This window comes from Orbicella faveolata, unplaced genomic scaffold, assembly GCF_042242905.1.
Source record: "Orbicella faveolata isolate gen_17 unplaced genomic scaffold, um_ofav_v1 contig_14, whole genome shotgun sequence".
Classification (NCBI taxonomy): Eukaryota; Metazoa; Cnidaria; class Anthozoa; order Scleractinia; family Merulinidae; genus Orbicella; species Orbicella faveolata.
In genome coordinates, this window is record NW_028301541.1 from 23,175,815 (window position 1) to 23,194,882 (window position 19,068).

Genomic DNA, 19,068 nt, shown 5'->3' on the forward strand with positions numbered 1-19,068 from the left:
TAGAGGTTAAAGTTAAACCCCGCGGTGTGGTGTCGTGCAAAAAGCTCAGGCTTAGCTAGACAGAGAGACTGATTAGTTTGGCCTGTGTCCAGCTTCCATCTATTACTACCAAAACGCATTTCGCCTCATCATTCAGGGTATACGGATTACCTCCCACGGGTTCCTGAAGCTAAGTGGTAGAGCGATAAACAGAAGGTCATACGTCATAGGTTGCACTCCCGTTAAGCGAACAAGGAAACGTTTTTCCGCGTAGCTTTTGCCATGTTAAAAAAAAAAAAAGCTCCTCAAAAACACAATTTTTCGGGCAAAAACCAGAGGAAAGACTTTTTTGAGTAAGATTATTTTCACTTTTCTTTTACGAAATTTCTAAAATGTGGAAAAGACATTGAGAAATCTGGAAAGCAAATCAGACCATTTTTCAGGGACCGTTTTAATTTTTTTTTAAGTTAGTGTATTTAATCTCAGTCCGTAACTAAATAATAAAAATAAATAGATGTAGAAAGCGCAATTTTAAAATAAAGTGGCCATTTGTTTATTTCCTAAGCTAATTGCGTTGAAAACATTGAAATGGGCCCCGCACGCAAGCATGCTCGGCGGATCAGATTTCAAAGGAAACGAGTTTCCCGTAGGATTTCCTGGGCTTTGTCCATGCCACAATTATAAACAGAGATGCAAATAAACGGAGTTCACAAATCGTAGTGTAATTCGGCGTCTCCTCGGATTTTCAACGCTCCGTGACCTTCACAATCTAAGCACAAAACAAAGACCGAAAAATGTGGCGACTCCTAGCGACAGGGCTATATTTCGCTTGTCTTATTCATGAGGTAAGTCAAATACCATAAATTATACACCTAGGTCAAAACATTTATCTTGTGCAGACCTGAGGTCATTTTCAACCTCTATTGCTAATACATTTGTGCATTAATTTAATATGTTTGTCGTATTCAGTCCTGCTAACATGTATAGGCTTGTTTAAGCTAGCAGGATAATTTACCTTGAATAGATCCATATGACATTTTCTTATGACATAACGTTTTGAACGAATCGACTCTGCAATCTCTGTGTCATATTTTGTCCAGGTTAGAATGTCTTTAAAAGCAGAATTTCACACAACGCTGTCCAAAGATGAAAAGAAAAGATATTTACACACAGATTCCCAAGATACCGGTAAGAAAGTAGCCAACCGCGTTCACGTGAAAACATGTCTTCGAGATACAAGGAATGTGTCATTAGTCGAACGCCTTGTGGCAATGCGGATCGCGATGTTGAAAACTTGCTATGATAGTATCAATTTTTCTTCGAGTCTGTTCGCGAAGGGGAAACAACTAAAGGACAAAGAATTGTTTTTATGCCTAAAAGGCGGAATTAAGTGAAACGTGAAAGAGAAAAGCATCACAAAAACAAGGGAAGATAATCGTGTCGAGGGTTCCTGCTGCGCCAGTCCACGTTACGTCATTCGCCGTCAGCGGGAAGGTGTTTTCCTTGGTTGATGGGAGAGGAACAGTGTGAGAAGGAGGGCGGGGAGGCAGGGGAGGGGGCGTTCTAAAGTGCAGCCTGTTCAGCTGGGTGAAGTATTAACTCTGATCCGAGATAGCGAAGCAAGAGTTACACTAGTAAGGAGCTCAACGTCTTCTGAAGTCAGTCTAACAATAGACGCTTTGCATAAATGGCGCTTAACTGTGAATAAAAATACCGTTATATATCCTAAGCTCGTGTTTATGTTTCCAGACAAAGGTTTGGAATGTATAAGTATTGTTATTCAAATGTCGGCGCCATTTCTGCAGTGTGACTGTTAGCTAATTGCTTGTTTACACTGTCACGCCATCAAAAATAAATATCGTAACCATTCAATAAACTCAGTCAAGAATCTGGAATATGCTAGATGATTGATATATAAACAACCTCGCCAAGATTTAGGTCTGTGTGGTTTTTCATTCTAGCGTTGTACGAAAAAGTGTTTCACCGAAATTTAAAGGATTTTACATATGGAAGTTGGTGTCAAGTAACAGAAACATCTGTCATTGAGTTTTGCCATTGAAACGAGAAATTATTACTCTACAATTCCGACACATTAAAAGTAATAATTCGTCTAGGGTAAAAATTGTTCAGTTGCCAAAAACTTGAGCGATAACTCATCTTTTGACCTACGCGAGAGCCATCTCGGGCTGCTATTGTAATGTCACGCAACGCGTAAACTTGGAAATTCAAACGTCCTCTATAATATATATAGACAATCCCTTTTCTTTCAAGTTCCAGAGTATGACATAACCCGAGTCCTTACGTACAGAAGAAAACGAAGTCCATTGTCGCCTCAACATGAATTCAGTCTGTCTGCATTTGGGAGAAACTTCAACCTAATGCTAGAACCTAATGATGACGTCATTAGCGATGGCGTGCTGCCCATAGAGAGATTGACAGCAGATGGACTGCTGACAAAAGAAATTCATTTACCCCAAGGAAGATTCTATGTAGGTCACGTGACGTCCGATCCTGAATCCCATGTGGCTGTTCGGGAAGCCAATAACGAGGGCCAACTGGTAAGTACTCTTTTTCTTTTGCCATCGTAGCTTGATAAGAAATAACACGCAAACTGCGGTGATAAACATGGCAATAAAACGCATGTTAAAAAACAAAGTTCATTTACTTGACGTTTCGTATGTTTCAACATACATCTTCAGAAGTGACCGTTAGCAATAGAAGTAACAACTAAATTTCAATTTAAAATAAGTAACTAATCTGTAAGAAGCCAATATCCAGTGATGTTCTGTTGAAGCGCGATAGATCCTTCTCGTAATCCCTGACAATTTTCAACGTCTCCTGACCATACCGCACATAAACAATGTCGTAAATACTCTTTTTCTTTGACCATCGTAGCTTTATAAGAAATAACACGCATACTGCGGTGATAAACTGGTAAGACTTGTAACTGCCCTCCACTTCCTTCTCCCCCACCCCCAAAAAAGAAAAACTCCTAGCGCTCCGGTTAGCGTAAATATCACTGATTCGACAGTGCTTAGCTCTCAATAATTGCAAGGATTAATCCTTTACATGTACAGAATACCTTGTCAGTGAGGCAAGCTTCGAACGTTGACACTCTTAAGCGTTTAGTTAAGTCTCGTTTGTTCTCTTAGGCCTTTCGTTACGATTTTTTTGTAAGTCCAATTCTCGAATATATTATAGGATTTTAGGTCTTAAATTTCAAGATGCGTTGGTAGTATTAATCCTCATTGTGTAATTTGTAAGAATTTATCTAATTGTAATGCCCTTTTAACTATTTTTAAAGAAATTAATAAATGGTATTATTATTATCATTATTAATATTATTATTATTATTATTGCTTTGATGAACCACACGATGTTTTTGAACTTCGTTATTTAATGAAGAAAATACATGTTTCGGATGAGACATCATCCATCGTCAGTTGTACAGTGATAAGTAAAATGAAATTATGCAATAAATAGCATGACAAAGTGAGATATTAACAAGGATAATTAAGGATTAAGATCAGGATTAAGGATTAGATTTCTCATTGCCTCTTACCCGAAGTATTACTTCGTCATTTCGCCATTTCGTGTTTTAAATACGCCCTTATTTTTTTTATAACTGCTATTTTTCAGAGCGGCGCCATAATGAGCGATGATCACATGTACGAAATAGAGCCTTTACCAGATCACCTCCTCAAACGCGCGGCATTGAAGGGGAATGGGTACCACGTAATATCCAGAAGAAGTATTAAAGACCTTACGAACAATGAAAAAAAGTCAACTCCTGCAGGAGGTAACAGATGTGTGGTTTTTCTTACTGTCTTTTTAAGGGTGTAGATTGACAGGCGTAAGTGAGTAGCCAGTAGTTGGTCATTTGTAGGGTGCCAATTTCAGCTTGGTAAATTGTTAGTCAATTTTAGCATGGATACGCGCACTTTTTCACTTAGCTTTCATGCCCTTGATCAAGGTTGGACAGATTGGTTTTGCCTTACCAAACATTGGGCTTAATTAACGAATTGACGGGGAACATTTTTAGCTATGTGAGCAGTCTTGCTTTATCGTTTATCTAGAAGAGTTGTCATTTAACCCGTTACCATGCTGCAACACAACTTTCCTTAGTTCATTTGCATGGCTCATGCACATGGCCTGTGGAAAGTTCGACCCTTCTCCCAGACGATAATTGACAGCCTGTCAATGGAATTCTGAGTGCTGATGGGATCGATTAACATCTTATCGCTGTCTGAGTCTGGAAACAGATTTTACTGATACAATGTAAATGTTATTTTTACTATTCCCCAAATTTCGAAAAATAAAGAAGCAGACGACAAACTAAGTGAAGATCAAGGCGAGCTAGGCGACACTTCAAGTAGGCGTGTTGACGCCGTGTACCAAGGGAAGATTTACATCGAGGTTATGCTGGCAGCTGACAAAACTACCTGTGATTTCTATGGCAACGGAACCCTGGATTATCTTCTGAACACAGCAAACTTGGTAATAGTTGCAATACGTCATTGTGACTTTGTGAATGTTCATCAAAAGGCACTACAGTCGAACCCCTATGACTCGTATTAACAGTCCTCATCGTCCCTTTGTCACTGGAGAGAACCGTCGTGACATTTAAATGCCTCCTTCGGTTGAATAAGGCAGTCGGGTACCCCCATTATCATTTCCGAGGTTACCAATGTTTTCATTGGGTAAACGTTACGGGAAGAGAGCTTGAAATTTGGAATTTATCCTTGGCGAACTTTTGTTTGTTTTTAGATCAGTCGTCTGTACAAGGACAAGTCAATTGGAATGCAAGTGTCCTGGGTGCTGGTGAAAGTTTTCCTGGTGGAAGGATATGATGTAAGTAACATTTACTTAGCAGGGAGTTGAATATGGCCGGGCTTTTGACACAACAAAGGAATCATCATCATCATCACAGGAATTTTTAGAAATTTTTCTAACTTTTTATTGTAACTTTTTACATATTGTAACTTCTATTGTTCATACTTTGTACTAACTTTAGTTATGTTATAATTACTCGTAGATTCTTAGCACAGAGGACCACTACCTAGTTTATCAGTTTATACTGTCATGTGTCACCCTCCCTAAATAAAGTTGATGTAGCAGTAGTAGTAGTAGTAGTAGTATACTTTATTTACCCTCGGATTGTAGAGTAGATTTATCAGCTAATGTCTCCGAGCATTTCAACAGCAGAATGGGCAAAGACCAGACCACAACACCGGGAACTTCGTGCCCTGCTCTTTACGATGAGTGTGTGGGTTCTTTAACGTCCCCTGCTGACCATAGCAGTGAAGATGCAGGAGACGGGGCCTTCGGTTTATCGTCCTTATCCGAGAAGACTAGAATATCTAACCATTTGCAGATGTCATTGCAAAGGCAGCATATTCTCCTCAGTTATTTTAAGACCCTGAGTGTTGGTCCGGTCTGGGGCTCGAACCTGAGACCTCCCGCACGGTAGTCCGACGCTCTACCAACTGAGCTAACCGGTCGGCGGTTAAATATATATTGATTGATTGATCATCATCATCATCATCATTATTTTCTTCTTCTTCTTCTTCTTCTTCTTCTTCTTCTTCTTCTTCTTCTTCTTCTTCTTTATAAGAGGAAGTGCCCGTCACGTGAAGACGTGGTTTTCAGAGAGAACCTCTATAAAATAAAGAAGTACAAAACAAATATTCGAGAAAAAAATGAAAGAATTTTTTGTCTGCCGGCCAGAAAACTTGTGGACAAAATGTACAGAAAACAGAATACAGCACCAACCCGAACAATGTCCAATACTGTCTTTCAAATGATTTCTGCTCAAGTTGTCGAAATATGCGTTAGATCAGCAACAGCAGTCTTTCTCACTTAAGTTAAACTAATTTCTCATCGGAACGATCCTGCTACACTTACTAAATAGTCAAGAAGCAGGTTTTGTTACAACGACTGAGAGATGTACACTACCTGTGTTGCTTTTCATTACCAGACCGGCCTTGATTTCACGACCAACAACATCACGGGCGGTGGCAAGTACCTTAGAAAGTTTGCAAATTGGGCCTCGACACGAAACAAGCCTGAAGGAGAAGCTGAACATTACGATCAAGCCGCCATGTTGACAAGGTTTGTACCTGCGGGTAATACATGACTTATGTGTAATATGAGTTGTAAGGAGATAGGAAGAGGGGAGGAGTGGCTCACATTTTCATCACCTGAAAGGGGTGACATAAGACTAGCCCGCATGCGGGTTTCCTTTGTTGCAGGCTACAGCAGCCCTCATGAGAGCCATTTAAAGTGTCTCCAGGGAAGCCGACTGAGGCGAAGAAACCTCCTTTCTCAGGGTAGGCTCAGGGTCTAGCCGTGAATTTTTCTGTGCGCCTGTAAACACCCACTGCTGGAAACTGAGCCTATTCACATGGGAGCAATGCTATAACGTCCAAGTTGTGTTAAAGTACAATATTATGAAGTGTTTGTTGTCTTTCTGTAGGAGGGTCTGCGGTCTCAATAGCTGTTATATAGATGGTAAGAGAAATAATTATGTAATGCACGTTTAAATAGTGTAATATTCTACCCTGGGTATCGTTATTAATGACATGGTAATGGCCTGGGACAAGCCTAAGACCAGGCGAAAATAGAACCGGACAGCTAGAGCAAGCCCGACTAACGCGTTGGGTGAGGTAGTGGGTCGCCAACCTCTTTGCGTTCGCGACCTCAAGTAGAGTGATGGGGTGGAACACTCGTAAGGTACTTTATACTGTCATTTGCATAATCCCTAGGGTATCAATTACCAATGCAAATTAAGTTTGCATAGTCCCTTCATTTAGGACTACTTTTGTTGCATTTTGTTAGCACCTTACTTTTCCAACTGATGAAATCGATGAAACTGTGTCTATTTTTTTTTCAGGACTGGCGTATTTAAATACGCCATGTGATAGGAAATATGGAGTGAGTGTAAATGACGCCAGTGGTTTGACAGCAGCGTACTCTGTAGCACATGAAATGGGCCACAAGTAAGACTGCGATAGCTTCAATTGTTAGTACGCGCGCTGTTGATTGGTCAATTACTAAAATTCACTACGTAACTTACAGTACGGACCTCGAACTCGGTTAGTATGAGGTATTAGTATCACCCGACTAGTGGACTAATGCAAATCCTGCATTTTGATTGGCTACGCTACTAGGGGACTATTAGTAATAGTCATCGAGTAGCGAAATTGGCGCCATCGATCGTGACGCTTTCTTTCGTTTTATTCCCAAATAAATATTTCTTCAACTTGCATTCGCTAACTTTATTATTACCTTTTCTGTCCGACTAGTTGGGTGATACTAAAACAATTAGACCCTTCGCCCTCAAGGACCACGGGTCAATAGCCCATTCGGCTTCACCTCATGGGCTATTGACCCGTAGCCCTTGCGGGCTACGGATCTAATTGTTAATTAGAAACCCATATGGGTTCCTAGTAGATCGTGGGAAAAACTACCATGTAAAAAGGATGGGGGTGCTCTTTGTACCTTTTAGAGGTTAAAAACTCGGTTTTGGTACCGCTTAGGGTGTTCAGCCTCAAAAGGTCCACAGCGGGAGCTTTTTACGTTTTAGGGTAATGAGCTCAAAACATATGACAGGAGATATTTGACAGTCAACGTTTTGAGTAGAAGGTATTCGAAGCAATCGTCTTTATCGCTATTTGAAATTACGGAAGAGTCAGTTAATGTGTTGATTTAGACTTGGTGCCTCTAAGGGGTGAAAGACATTTTAAGCCACGCCCACAAAACAGGGGTTCTTTTCAAAATTTCCGACGAGCACCCTCGTCCTTTTTATATGGGCTCTGCCCCCCCCCCCGCCCCCCCACCACCCCCGGGTTAGTTCTAGATCTCCTCCAACTATTCACTGAATGCCTTTTGACGAGCAAACAGTACCTTAATGGCGCTGGATCTACCTATGTACTCTAACCTAACTGGAGAGAATAACAAACAAACCCACATAGACTGCTGGAAAAACTTGGATATCGGAGGAAATAATAGCTGACAATTCAACAATTTTCTTCATGTTTGGAGCAGCCCTGTCGCGTCATGAGGGTGGAAAGGCCGGGACACATGGAAGATTCAAAACCTTTTGACTGATACTCTATCTCATTCAGCAATTCCTTTAAAACACGTGTTCACTTAAATATATGACTATCAACAAATTAACGATAAGTTATTTTTCTCTCGCAATTCCGGAGGTCGCGGGTTCAAGTCCCGCTCTGAGCACTTAGCTGGAGTTGTTTCTCGGTAGACCTTAGTTCAACTCCGCTATCATGCTTGTAAATAGCCAACTGGTCTGTCTCCGGCCAGCTGGGATCTTTAAGCCTATTATGTTTAGTTGATATATTTGTTTCTTTCAGTTTAAGCGGCATACCTGTGAACTAGCTGGATGTAGCTAAGCGCATTGACCACTATAAACAACAGCAGTGTTTTTTAAAAAAAAGCAACAAACGGTTGGGATTTTTCCCCGGCACAGCTAGCTTACATTATGTTCTCAAACGTTATTAATTAAGTTCAGTCATCATCAATTTGGTTTTGGTTTCCAATCCTGTAATCTGCTTTTCCACTCAGCTTGGGTTTGGGACATGACAGAGGAGGTGATTGTGCCAAGGGATATATCATGCAGGGCTCCCAGGCCGCAGGTTCCAACGCACATCGTTGGTCTCCCTGTAGCAGAGACAAATTGAGAAAAATATTTACGTAAGTTTATCTACGTTTCTTTTTTCTCCATTGGTTCTTCTCATGGTGAGGCGTTGGCCTCAGGTTTAGTGCGCTCGACTATAGATAGCGAGCGGTATGGGTTTGAGCCCTGGCCGGCGACATTGTGTTGTGTTGGCAAGACATTTTACTCTCACAGTGCCTCTCTCCACCCAGGTGTATAAATGGGTACCGGCGAATTTAATGCTGGGGGTAACCCTGCGATGGACTAGCATCCCATCCAGGGGGGAGTAGAAACACTCCTTATCGAAGATGAGCGTCGGCTTGATCAGCCACTTGGCTCCTAAGCAGACTTAAACCTTTATATGAAGAAATGATCTAATGTCATGTCTTCATATCGTGTCTTCGTATCATTCTCCGCAGTTCAAATTTATGATCATTCATATATTCACTTGTATTAAACCTTTATCTTTAACATCTTTCCAGGGAACACACATGTTTCCACAATAAGCCTCCTAAACAGCTTCCCAGTCCCACTCTTCTTCCAGGCTATACCACTGACATAGACAAACAATGCCAGATGGCGCACGGAGAAGAATATAGAGGATGTTCTTCACAGAAAGTAAGTTTATCTAATCCCCATCATTTTTACGGAATTTTTTACTTGAATTATCTCATGTTTCAATGTCAATAGCTAAAAGATGCTTACGCCCACATTTTACGTTGGAACTGACATTTTGCGTCATTGAATTGTAAGGATTTGGTCAACACCTTCAACACTAACCTACGTTTGAATGCAAAAAAATAGGAAATTATTTACAAGCCTGCTTATAAGTGTCACGCATCCGAACTTATCCCTTGTCCGTGTAAACACTAACGCATAATATCAGCGGCAAATACGGGGGGATGGTATTATCCAAGCGGGGCGTGGGAGTGGGGGAAGGCGGAATTTAATTGACCCTGTTACATTACAAAAAGGGGGATCGAGGGCGAAAAATATTCGACTCTCTGAGATTTTTATCTTATAAACAAAAATGTGGATGATTCATGGTTGGTGCTTGGGGTACCTATTAAATCGCGGTAACTTCTCATTTATATTTTATCTTTTTTTTAACTTTTATTTTTAAGTGGAGCTGCGGCGTCCTTTACTGTACAAAGGGAGGGAGCTGTTACAGCCGAGGAGCCCCTGTTGCTGAGGGAACTGTGTGCGGTATTAGGAAGGTAAGAATATAATTAAAGCAAGAAGGTACCGAGTAAACTGTAGTTGAATGCGCGCCTGGAGGCCGCCGTTTGCCTATGTCCAAATGGTCCACGTGCACGTAATCAAAACTTATCCTGGTCCCCTTACCATGAAACAATTTTCAATATTGTTGTCCCCCCAGGACAAAATGCTGCTAGATCATCGTTGGTTAGCACCTGGCACTTTGTTAGGCTGCCGTGCCTCAAAAAAGAAGAAAGGCAATAGAGAATGAAATGACCTACTCCAAAACACAACGCAATGGTCCTAGCAAGCTAAAATGTTGTAGAACAAAGTCAAACACTGTTTATCTTTGGGCCTAGATTCTAAATAGTGCCGTTTTAAGTTAACCAAGACCGCTGAATAAAAAGACTAAAGACGCATACGTACAGAGTTAGTCTCGATCAGATGTAAAATATTCGCAAATACCATAAGACCGTGAACAATGACACTTCTGTGTATTTTTTCAACCTACGTTTCATCATTTTCCTGCCGGTATTTAGTGAATAGTTTACTTCAGATTAACACTGTACACAGATGAGCCTTTCCTCATTTTATTCAGAAACTGGACTATTGAGTTTCTCTTTGTATCTGCGAGTGCGCCTTCGCGCAATGTAAAATAGAACTAAAGTTCATATCATTATTAATCTTGTGCTGTTTTCTTTGTCTCTTTGTTTTGTTTTAAGTGGTGCCGCGCTGGAATCTGCACTGATGTAGGACCAAGTTTGCCGCCACCAGTTGATGGTGGGTGGGGTCGCTGGGGATCCTATGGTGAATGTACCAGAACTTGCGGAGGAGGGGTGAAATATCGAAGTCGACAGTGTAACAATCCCAAGTAAGTCTGTGAAACCCTAAACGTTTTGCAAGAGAAAATGCTCGTGACGAAATTTATAATGGCGCCTTCACATATATCTGCTGTGAGTCCAGGAAGCAGAGGTCAACTTATTGACCAAATGGTTAAAGTCCTGGCCAAACAGACTCGCAAGTAGACTCAAGTTGAAATAAAACTTATATATATGTATGTATATTTGCGAGTTCGTTTGGACAGGCTTACGTGCACTTGCGTTGACTTGCGATGATTTGCGCTCACTTTGATCGACAACAAATTTGCACTCAAGTCGACGCAAGTTTTTCACCGTTTGGCCACTCAACCCAAGTCAACGCAAGCTGAGTGACCCCCATCCGCGTTGTTATAGCAACCTATTAGCCGGTGAAATACAGGATTTTTGCCGCGCGGAACTAAGCCCGTAATGTACTTGCGAGGAAACTTGCGAATTCATTTGGCCACCCAACGAAGTCCCTATGCAAGTTCAACTTGCGGCTACTTGCGACTATTGGGAGTCCGTTTGGCCAGGGCTTAATACTTCTACCATTGCAATGTTGACGAAGTGATTCTTTGTTTTTGTTTCTTTCAGACCTCAATACTACGGAAAACCTTGCAAGGGATCTTCAAGAGGACACTTTAGGCTATGCAACCCTAAGGTTTGTCACCCAGATTTCATGTGGAATAAACGTCAATTACCAACGGCCCGTGTTATCTTTTTAAATCCAATGTTATAATGTGCTCTCTAAAACTCTAAACATCTTTTATAGGAGTGCAAAATTGAACGCTTCCGTCTCGAGCAATGCGAAGAACGCAACACTAACACCACGAAATACCGTGCTCACTTTTTGGGAGGTATGGTTACTAGTTATGCAATTAATAGTTTGTGTTTTATGCGGTTTTTTCGTTATTTCATACCAGTGGAGTGCGGAGTAAAGTCCACTGTGTGGACCTGTTAAGCCAGAGTGACGCTTTACCTACTTTACTGCAAGTACCCTTTCACAGCAGAACTTACAATTAGACCTTTTTTTAAGATAGCGGCTTTCAGCAGGTATCCTGTTTTAGCTTACTGAAATTTATATTCATTCTAAAGTATATGTTGCTTGCAATGAAGTATGGTTTAGCTAGTAGAATCTTGGCCAGGAAAACTTGTCTCTGTTTACAGACAATCGGTGACAACTGTACTAAAACTTCCCTACGGAATTTCGCAAACCTTATGATCTTGAATGGCAAAGGATTATATTAAATAAAAAATATATTAAACTAATTGATTGTTAAATACCTTTTTGCCTTCTTCTCAGGATCAAGCAAGTGTACGTTAGCCTGTGTAACTGGAAGCACTGGATATTTCTTTGGCCACGTCAAGGATGGAACACGATGTGTAAGCAATCCGTATGTCTATGACGTATGCATTGATGGACAATGCAAGGTATGTACAACAACTTCGTCTCTGTTCGATGTATACTTCTCACACTCATTAATAATTCATCAAATTAAAACAAAGAAAATCACAACCGTGAAGGAGGTTTGGATACTTCGCCCTTTCCTCTTTAGTTTTTGTTTCGACTGAGAAGATATATCAAACACTCGAGACAGTGTTTCATCGGCTATCCAATCACCTCGAATTTCGTCAAAAATACTCCGCTGCGCTACGTATTTTTAACTCTCTTCTCGGTGTTTGGATATGCCGATAAAACAATGTCTCTCCCATTTGATATATTACCTGAATCTCTTTGAGTACACTCTGCAAAACCACCTTATCACCAGGCATTGGTGACAAATTTGCGCTTCTTTGCTGCTGGGATAGGTGTCCTAAGGGATTATAACTGGTATTGCAGCTTTCTCTATAGAAGTCACGATTTGAAAGTTGAAAAGCGAATCATTGAGTAAATTATCATAAATATACGTTAAAACTTAGAGAGTTTTTCTCACCCGAGTGTCGAAAGTAAATCCCCTTTTTATTTGATTTTGCATTACTACCCTGCGCGTTTGGCATTAAAATATCTCGCGCCACTTCGTCATCCAATCAGAAGTAAAGCCGAAACCAATCGTGACACATTCGCTCACTTTTTTACCGCGCTTTGTACCAGCTAGATGGATTTTTCTGACGCTTTGATGGGTTTACTGGATATTTCCTGCGTTCTTTGTGATTGGCCATTTGGTTTTAATCTCACGACACCCGATTGGAAAACATTCCAACACTCAGAATGGTTTGCTTTGTTCCCTTATGCAGGTTGTTGGATGTGATAAGACGTTGAGATCTAAAAAGGTGTTTGATCGATGTTTAAACTGTGGAGGAGATGGTGGCTCTTGTGTTTTGACACGCGGAACATACACAAAGCACTATAAAGTATATGGTAAAGAACAGCTGTAAATTTGTCCTATGTTCTAACTTACCCTGTGTATATCCCTTTCATCTTTCTTCGACGCTATGTTATATTTGTTGTAGGCTCAGTTCGCAACGTGAATGGATATTTTTCGCCAAAATTCTAGATACTTTTCATACATTAAATTTATGGCGTGTGGTGGTCAACTTTTATAAACGTACTGTACAATTCAGTTGTCATGGTTTATGTGAGAATTTTTTTGTGATATTTCCTTATCCGACACTGTGGAAAGAGAAAACGCATACAATAAATAATCATCAGTGAAAAATGGTTTCAATATAGATGTAGCAGTCGTCTTATTCGGCTTTTATACTCACTCTACGAAATTACGATCACTAATTTGTTTGTCTCGATGTATCCGTTAGGTGCCAAGAACGGTGACATCATGTTCACCATTCCAAAAGGAGCTACAAACGTCAGAATTGTCGAGATGAGCAAATCATACAACTTCTTGAGTACGTACGATGTAAAATTAATCATAGAAAAGAACTAGTAAACTAAAATACCAAAGTGGACTGTCAAACCGAGCTACACAAAGCACCTCTAAAAGTAGAATTGCCACTCTTATTACATTTATGTCAGTTAAAGCCCATACCGTTTAAAGGGATCAATGAACAGTGGACACTGGTATGGACGAAAAAAGGCTTATATATTGTCAATATGGGATATGACATATTATCTAGGTTTACAAAGATACATTACACAAATGACACTTACATCCACAAAGATTTTCCTTGTCCTGATACTTAACTTGGTGATTTGTGTATGAGTGATCTTAGACCTTCTGTCCTACTATCCTTGATGTAATATATCAAACAAGAAAGACTGTGTTTGACCAAATTTCCAATCACTGAGAAGTGAGGTGAAAATACGATACGTAGCGGAGTATTTCTAACGAGTCTCGAGGTGTTTGGAAATGTGGTCAAACGCTGTCTTGAGTGTTTGATATATCTTCTAAATCGAAACTAAACCTAAGGAAAAACGGAGAATTAAAATTGTAAAAATCTACGCTAATTAAGATCAGATATCCAAATACCGTCACTGTCATGATCTCCTTTGTTTAGGCTTGATGAATTATTAGTGAGGACGTTAATCACTCACATTTTTTTCATCTGCATCACCATTCTTAAGTTTCTGAATATAATCTGGTGATCTCTTCATGTGTAGGTATAGTGTCCAACACGACAGGGACGTATTATGTTCCAGTGCCTAGCTGGACAAACACGTACAAAGCTGCCGGGACATCAATCTACCATTACATGAAAAAGTATAACGACGCGGAGATCATTTTCATCAGAGGACCAACCAATGAGGCTTTGGATGCCATGGTAATCGCGATTGATCCAAGTTTTACTTCTCCTTAGAATATTTGGTCGATGCTAAGCCAACATTTGTGAGAATAAAGAAAATCAGAACTTTTAAGACATTGTCTTGTTGTACTCACATGAAGTCCTTTCTCTAGATTTTCTCAATGTAGGGAACAATCAATTCCTATTACTAGTAACGTCTTGGGCTCATTTGCACTTTTTTGTTGTTATTTCCACAGTATGTATATTCAGGAATCCACGTCAATAACCCAGGTATTTCGTACGGTTTCTACGTCCCCGGAGTAGGGAAAAGCACAAAATTTCACTGGAAAGCAAGAAATGAGGGTGGCTGCAGCACCACTTGCGCCGGAGGTATAACTGTATTACTTGTTTTAAGGGTGCATCATCTTCCAAGAAACACAACCATATAGCGCCCACAATTGACGTTTAGGTATTCCTCGCTATTCAATAGCCAATCGTGTTGGGTGTGCCAATTTCATAGGTAAAGAAAACAAAAATTGCTTTTTCAGTTTGGCTCATGCACATGACTTCTTGCGTGTTCTGTGAAATAGTCTGATAAATTTCCTTTGTCTTCCTTAAGCTTACAGTTCACAATTTTACCACACAGAAGTTTCTTTAAGAATTAAAAATATACTTATGATAAAACTTCATGGACGCCTTTGGTAGAGATTTAATGTTTGTGGACCTGGCTAATCATGCTAGTCAGAGCTGACTGATGTTTCTTTGGGCTCAGGCCAAAGTCCGTTAGTCCGTTCATCATAGCCATAGCGAACGGAAGCATACTTTTAAAACTCTGAAAGCAAAGCATTTCATCACAAACTAAAGGTACAAAAATCGATGAATTATGCAGTGAGTGACACCGGTGTACTATTAAGGGATTAGGAACTAAATATTAAATGATTTGTCTCACTTGCTTTAAGGCGTGCAGCTAATCAAGGTCACGTGTCACCGCGACGATGATGAAACTGAAGTGACACCTGGTTACTGCAACAAGAGAACCAAGCCGGCGGTATCCAAACCATGCAAGCTGGCCCCCTGCCCTAAAGAGTAAGTATAACCATAGTTAATAGAGGGAAATGGTTAAGAAGGTCGGTAAACATAAAAGAAACAAACAAACAGGCTAAGATGTGTGTTGGAAGGTCCTTGACCCTGCAATTCTTTTGTTTTATATCCATAGACTTATGAATTACATAGTCGCAATGCTTCTGTCGGATAGTTGTATGAGCACACATAACCACCTGTTGTATTTCGCCAGGTTTTGTGCAGGGTTAACCCCTAGAATGGCCGTCAAAAACATAACACAAAGAACTTTGCCAGGTTTTATAACATTTCCCGCTATTAACTTTTTTGTATAACTATCATCTTATGGCTCTATTGACCTTATAAGTATTGATTATTTTTGACTGAATGTTCGTGGAATCTTAGTAACCTTTTGCTTCAGATTTAGCCTGGGAGTCTGGAGCCCGTGTTCAGAGCCTTGTGGAGGTGGTCGGCAGCATCGCAACTTGACCTGCGTTCAAGTAGTTTCCCAAGATGTGACCAAAATTCTCCCCGAATCGGAATGCGTCCACTTGTCGAGACCCGCCAGTACACAAAAATGTAATAACGTAGACTGTTGGCAGAAATGGATCTTAGGGGAGTGGACGCAGGTTAGGCTTAATTACGTAATGTTGCTTCTTATTTGCTATTTTTAATTTAAACTGTCGTGAAGAGTTATTGCAGTTTTACCTCTCATGGACGCAGCGTGGCCGAGTGGTTAGGCCGCCGGACTAGAAATCCGGAGGTCTCGGGTTCTAGTCCCGCTCCTGACCGTTAAGCTGGAGATGTTTCTCGGTAGACCTTAGTTCAACTCCTCAGTCATGCTTGTAAATAGCCATCAACTGGTCTGCCTCCCTAACAGTTGGGATTTTTAAGCCTATTATGTTTATTTTTTCTTTCTTTCAGTTTAAGTGGTATGCTTGAGAACTAGCTAGTTGTAGCTAAGGGCATCGACCACTATAAAGATCTATAAATATTCGACATTTAACATTTGTTTTCAACATACTGTGGTCAAAGTGCACGTTTTGCATATCTCTCCTTGTATACTTCCAGTGTTCCGTTCTTTGCGGTAATGGCACTAAAACACGGAGTGTGGACTGTAAAAAGAAGCTGGCTGATGGCAACTGGACTGTATTGCCAGATGATCAATGCGATGATAAACCATCCTCGATCATGTCATGTAATGAAATGCCTTGTTACACTTGGCGAGTGGAATACCCCTGCGCTTCCTGTGGAAGTAAGAACTTTATTTTGTTTATAGTTAATAGAGGGGATGGTTGAGAAGCCCGGTATACATCAAAGAAGCAAACAAACAGACTAAGATTTATGTTGGAAGGTCCTTGACCCTGCGCATCTTTTGTTTTATGCTCATGCATGGTTCTATTGGTTAGTTGTATGAGCACACATAACCACCTTTTGTATCTTGCCAGGTTTCGTGCAGGGTCAACCCCCAAAATAGCCAACAAAAACCTACAGCAAAAATTTTTGCCAGGTTTCATTACCATTCCCTCTACAGACTATGGTTTGTTGTTTGGCATTAAAAATGGAATGGGTGCTGGTGATTATGATGATGATGTTGTTGTATCAACACTCACAAACGTTATACTCGCATCTTAGGGTCGGATAAGACTTATGTTCCGATCGGCTGCTTCAGAGACAACCAATACGACGGACGACCGCTGCCGGAGATGATCGGAAATCATCGTAAGAACATCAACTGGTATCACATGTCCGAAACAGTAAAGAAGTGCGCGGATGATGCTTGGCAAAAACAGTTCGCCGTCTTTGGAGTGCAGTTCTATGGCGAATGCTGGTCTGGGCCATCAGGCTACGTTACATACGATAAGGATGGTTTTAACTTGCAAGGCTGTTGGGAGGGAGTGGGAAGGAATCGTAACAACTACGTTTACGCTTTCATAAGTAAGTGAATTTGTTGCCATGGTAATTACTCAAGGTTGTGTTAGTGACGGGTAGTAGGATTATTTAACTCATTAGTCCTCATAGTGCATGGGTGCGCATAAGGCCTTTGCCAGACCGTCACCGATTTCGGTCAGCTGCTCGTCGTTATAAGGACCCCATGTCAAGGCTCTGTGCTTCATCTCTCTATTCACTGTCCTCCACAGTCCTCCTCCAGGTTTGTTTCGGTCAGCCTTTCTTTCTGCGGCCATCAGGGGTCCATTAGGGAAAGTCTCTATAGTATTGTTAGTGGCATGTAAAGTTCATGGCCATTGTAGGAATGGCTGTGTTCAAATATTCAGTTCTTAACATCAACACTCTTCCACCTCAGGTTAGGCTTATGATCAAGCTGTACATCCGCTTAAAGAGGAAAGTTTCGTTTTTAGCGCTGCTTAATCGAAATCTTCCACTTAAGACCCGGTACCGGCTGAATCAGGTTCAGATGTATTTGACTGTATTATACGCCATACACCAACCACTCTTAGATATGTGAAGCCTGTTTTTACCACCAGGTTTAGTCTCGCAACCACTCGTAGACTGCATCTACACGGTAACTGACCAGGCAGTAACCGACGAGAAGTGCAGCTCGACAAAGCCTCTCGCCAAGATGAAACAATGCTCCCATGTATGCAAGATGGTAAACACAGGATAAGCAAACACTGGATGCCACAATCAACAGGTACACGATCAAATTTTTCTCAGCTTCTGTCATTGTAATTGTTAATTAGTTACTTATTTTAAGTTGAAATTTAGTTGTTACTTCTATTGCTAACGGTCACTTCTGAAGATGTATGTTGAAACATACGAAACGTCAAGTAAATGAACTTTGTTTTTTAACATGCGTTTTATTGCCATGTTTATCGCCGCAGTGTGCGTGTTATAGAAGTTCAGTAAGGATGTCTTAATAGCATCTACAGATTAACCCACATGTTCAGGTGTGCAGTTAGTCTAATAACCTTGTGTAGAGCCCATGACCGTGACCCCTCCTGTCAATACCACATTTTATCCCATGCCATAGAAAATACAGCCAATCAGAGTATAGGAAAGGCGCTGTATAGTCGATGGTATTACACCCAACCTTCCCATCGAGCGCCGTGCATATGTCGCATTGATTGTGTTGGCCACTGTATTTTCCATAGCACAGTATAAAATAGTTATGCAACGCCCTCTCGTGATATACCATGGAATATCCCACTTGTCATCTAAAGGCTCGTGTGTATACTGAGAAAATACAGTGACTCGTGAGATATTCTATGGTATACCACTCGAAAGTGTTGTATGACTAGTAGATATCTTATCTGGTATAAGCTGTTGTGAACACTTGGCTAAAACAAGTTTTATCACTGAGATGTCGGGATAATTTCTGATCCAGTTATTTTGATCATTTCAGACAACTTCATCGCTGAAATCATAACTGCTGCAAGAAAAGTCTTACTCAGCTCCATTAAGTTTGTCTTTTACTTTTATTTTTGTTGAGGATGCAAAATGCGCAAGGGATTAAATAAACTTTTCATCACAGCTGAATTATTCTTGATTTCTCAAATCTTACCATAATGTTTGCCAATCTAGCACAGAGCGAGTTCGCGACGGGAGTTGAGTCCCGCTACAACACGTAATGTGATTGTTTTAAAAGGAGCTAGTTACGGTATT

At 40.7% G+C, this 19,068-nt stretch overlaps 1 protein-coding gene across 1 annotated transcript; it reads left to right on the forward strand.

The window, feature by feature from the left end:
- The first annotated feature begins 571 nt into the window (after window positions 1-571).
- Window positions 572-18,942, forward strand: LOC110046191 (A disintegrin and metalloproteinase with thrombospondin motifs 16-like). The gene is made up of 26 exons (XM_089287175.1): window positions 572-824; window positions 1,080-1,167; window positions 2,251-2,537; window positions 3,619-3,778; window positions 4,301-4,476; window positions 4,747-4,830; window positions 5,957-6,090; window positions 6,455-6,489; window positions 6,872-6,977; window positions 8,563-8,691; window positions 9,136-9,271; window positions 9,778-9,870; window positions 10,573-10,721; window positions 11,302-11,368; window positions 11,480-11,564; window positions 12,011-12,138; window positions 12,943-13,066; window positions 13,462-13,551; window positions 14,264-14,424; window positions 14,643-14,775; window positions 15,345-15,471; window positions 15,866-16,073; window positions 16,516-16,699; window positions 17,080-17,382; window positions 17,931-18,097; window positions 18,809-18,942. Exons 1-25 carry the CDS (start codon window positions 774-776, stop codon window positions 18,068-18,070), a joined length of 3,378 nt encoding a protein of 1,125 aa, XP_089143301.1. The 5' UTR covers window positions 572-773; the 3' UTR covers window positions 18,071-18,097; window positions 18,809-18,942.
- The last annotated feature ends 126 nt before the right edge of the window (window positions 18,943-19,068 follow it).

Excerpts from the sequence above, each read along its gene's own strand:
- LOC110046191 (XM_089287175.1), top strand. The coding sequence starts at position 774 with ATGTGGCGACTCCTAGCGACAGGGCTATATTTCGCTTGTCTTATTCAT. Across the intron at positions 6,490-6,871 it reads CAATAGCTGTTATATAGATG|GACTGGCGTATTTAAATACG; the intron begins GTAAGAGAAATA and ends TTTTTTTTTCAG. Across the intron at positions 10,722-11,301 it reads CGACAGTGTAACAATCCCAA|ACCTCAATACTACGGAAAAC; the intron begins GTAAGTCTGTGA and ends TGTTTCTTTCAG.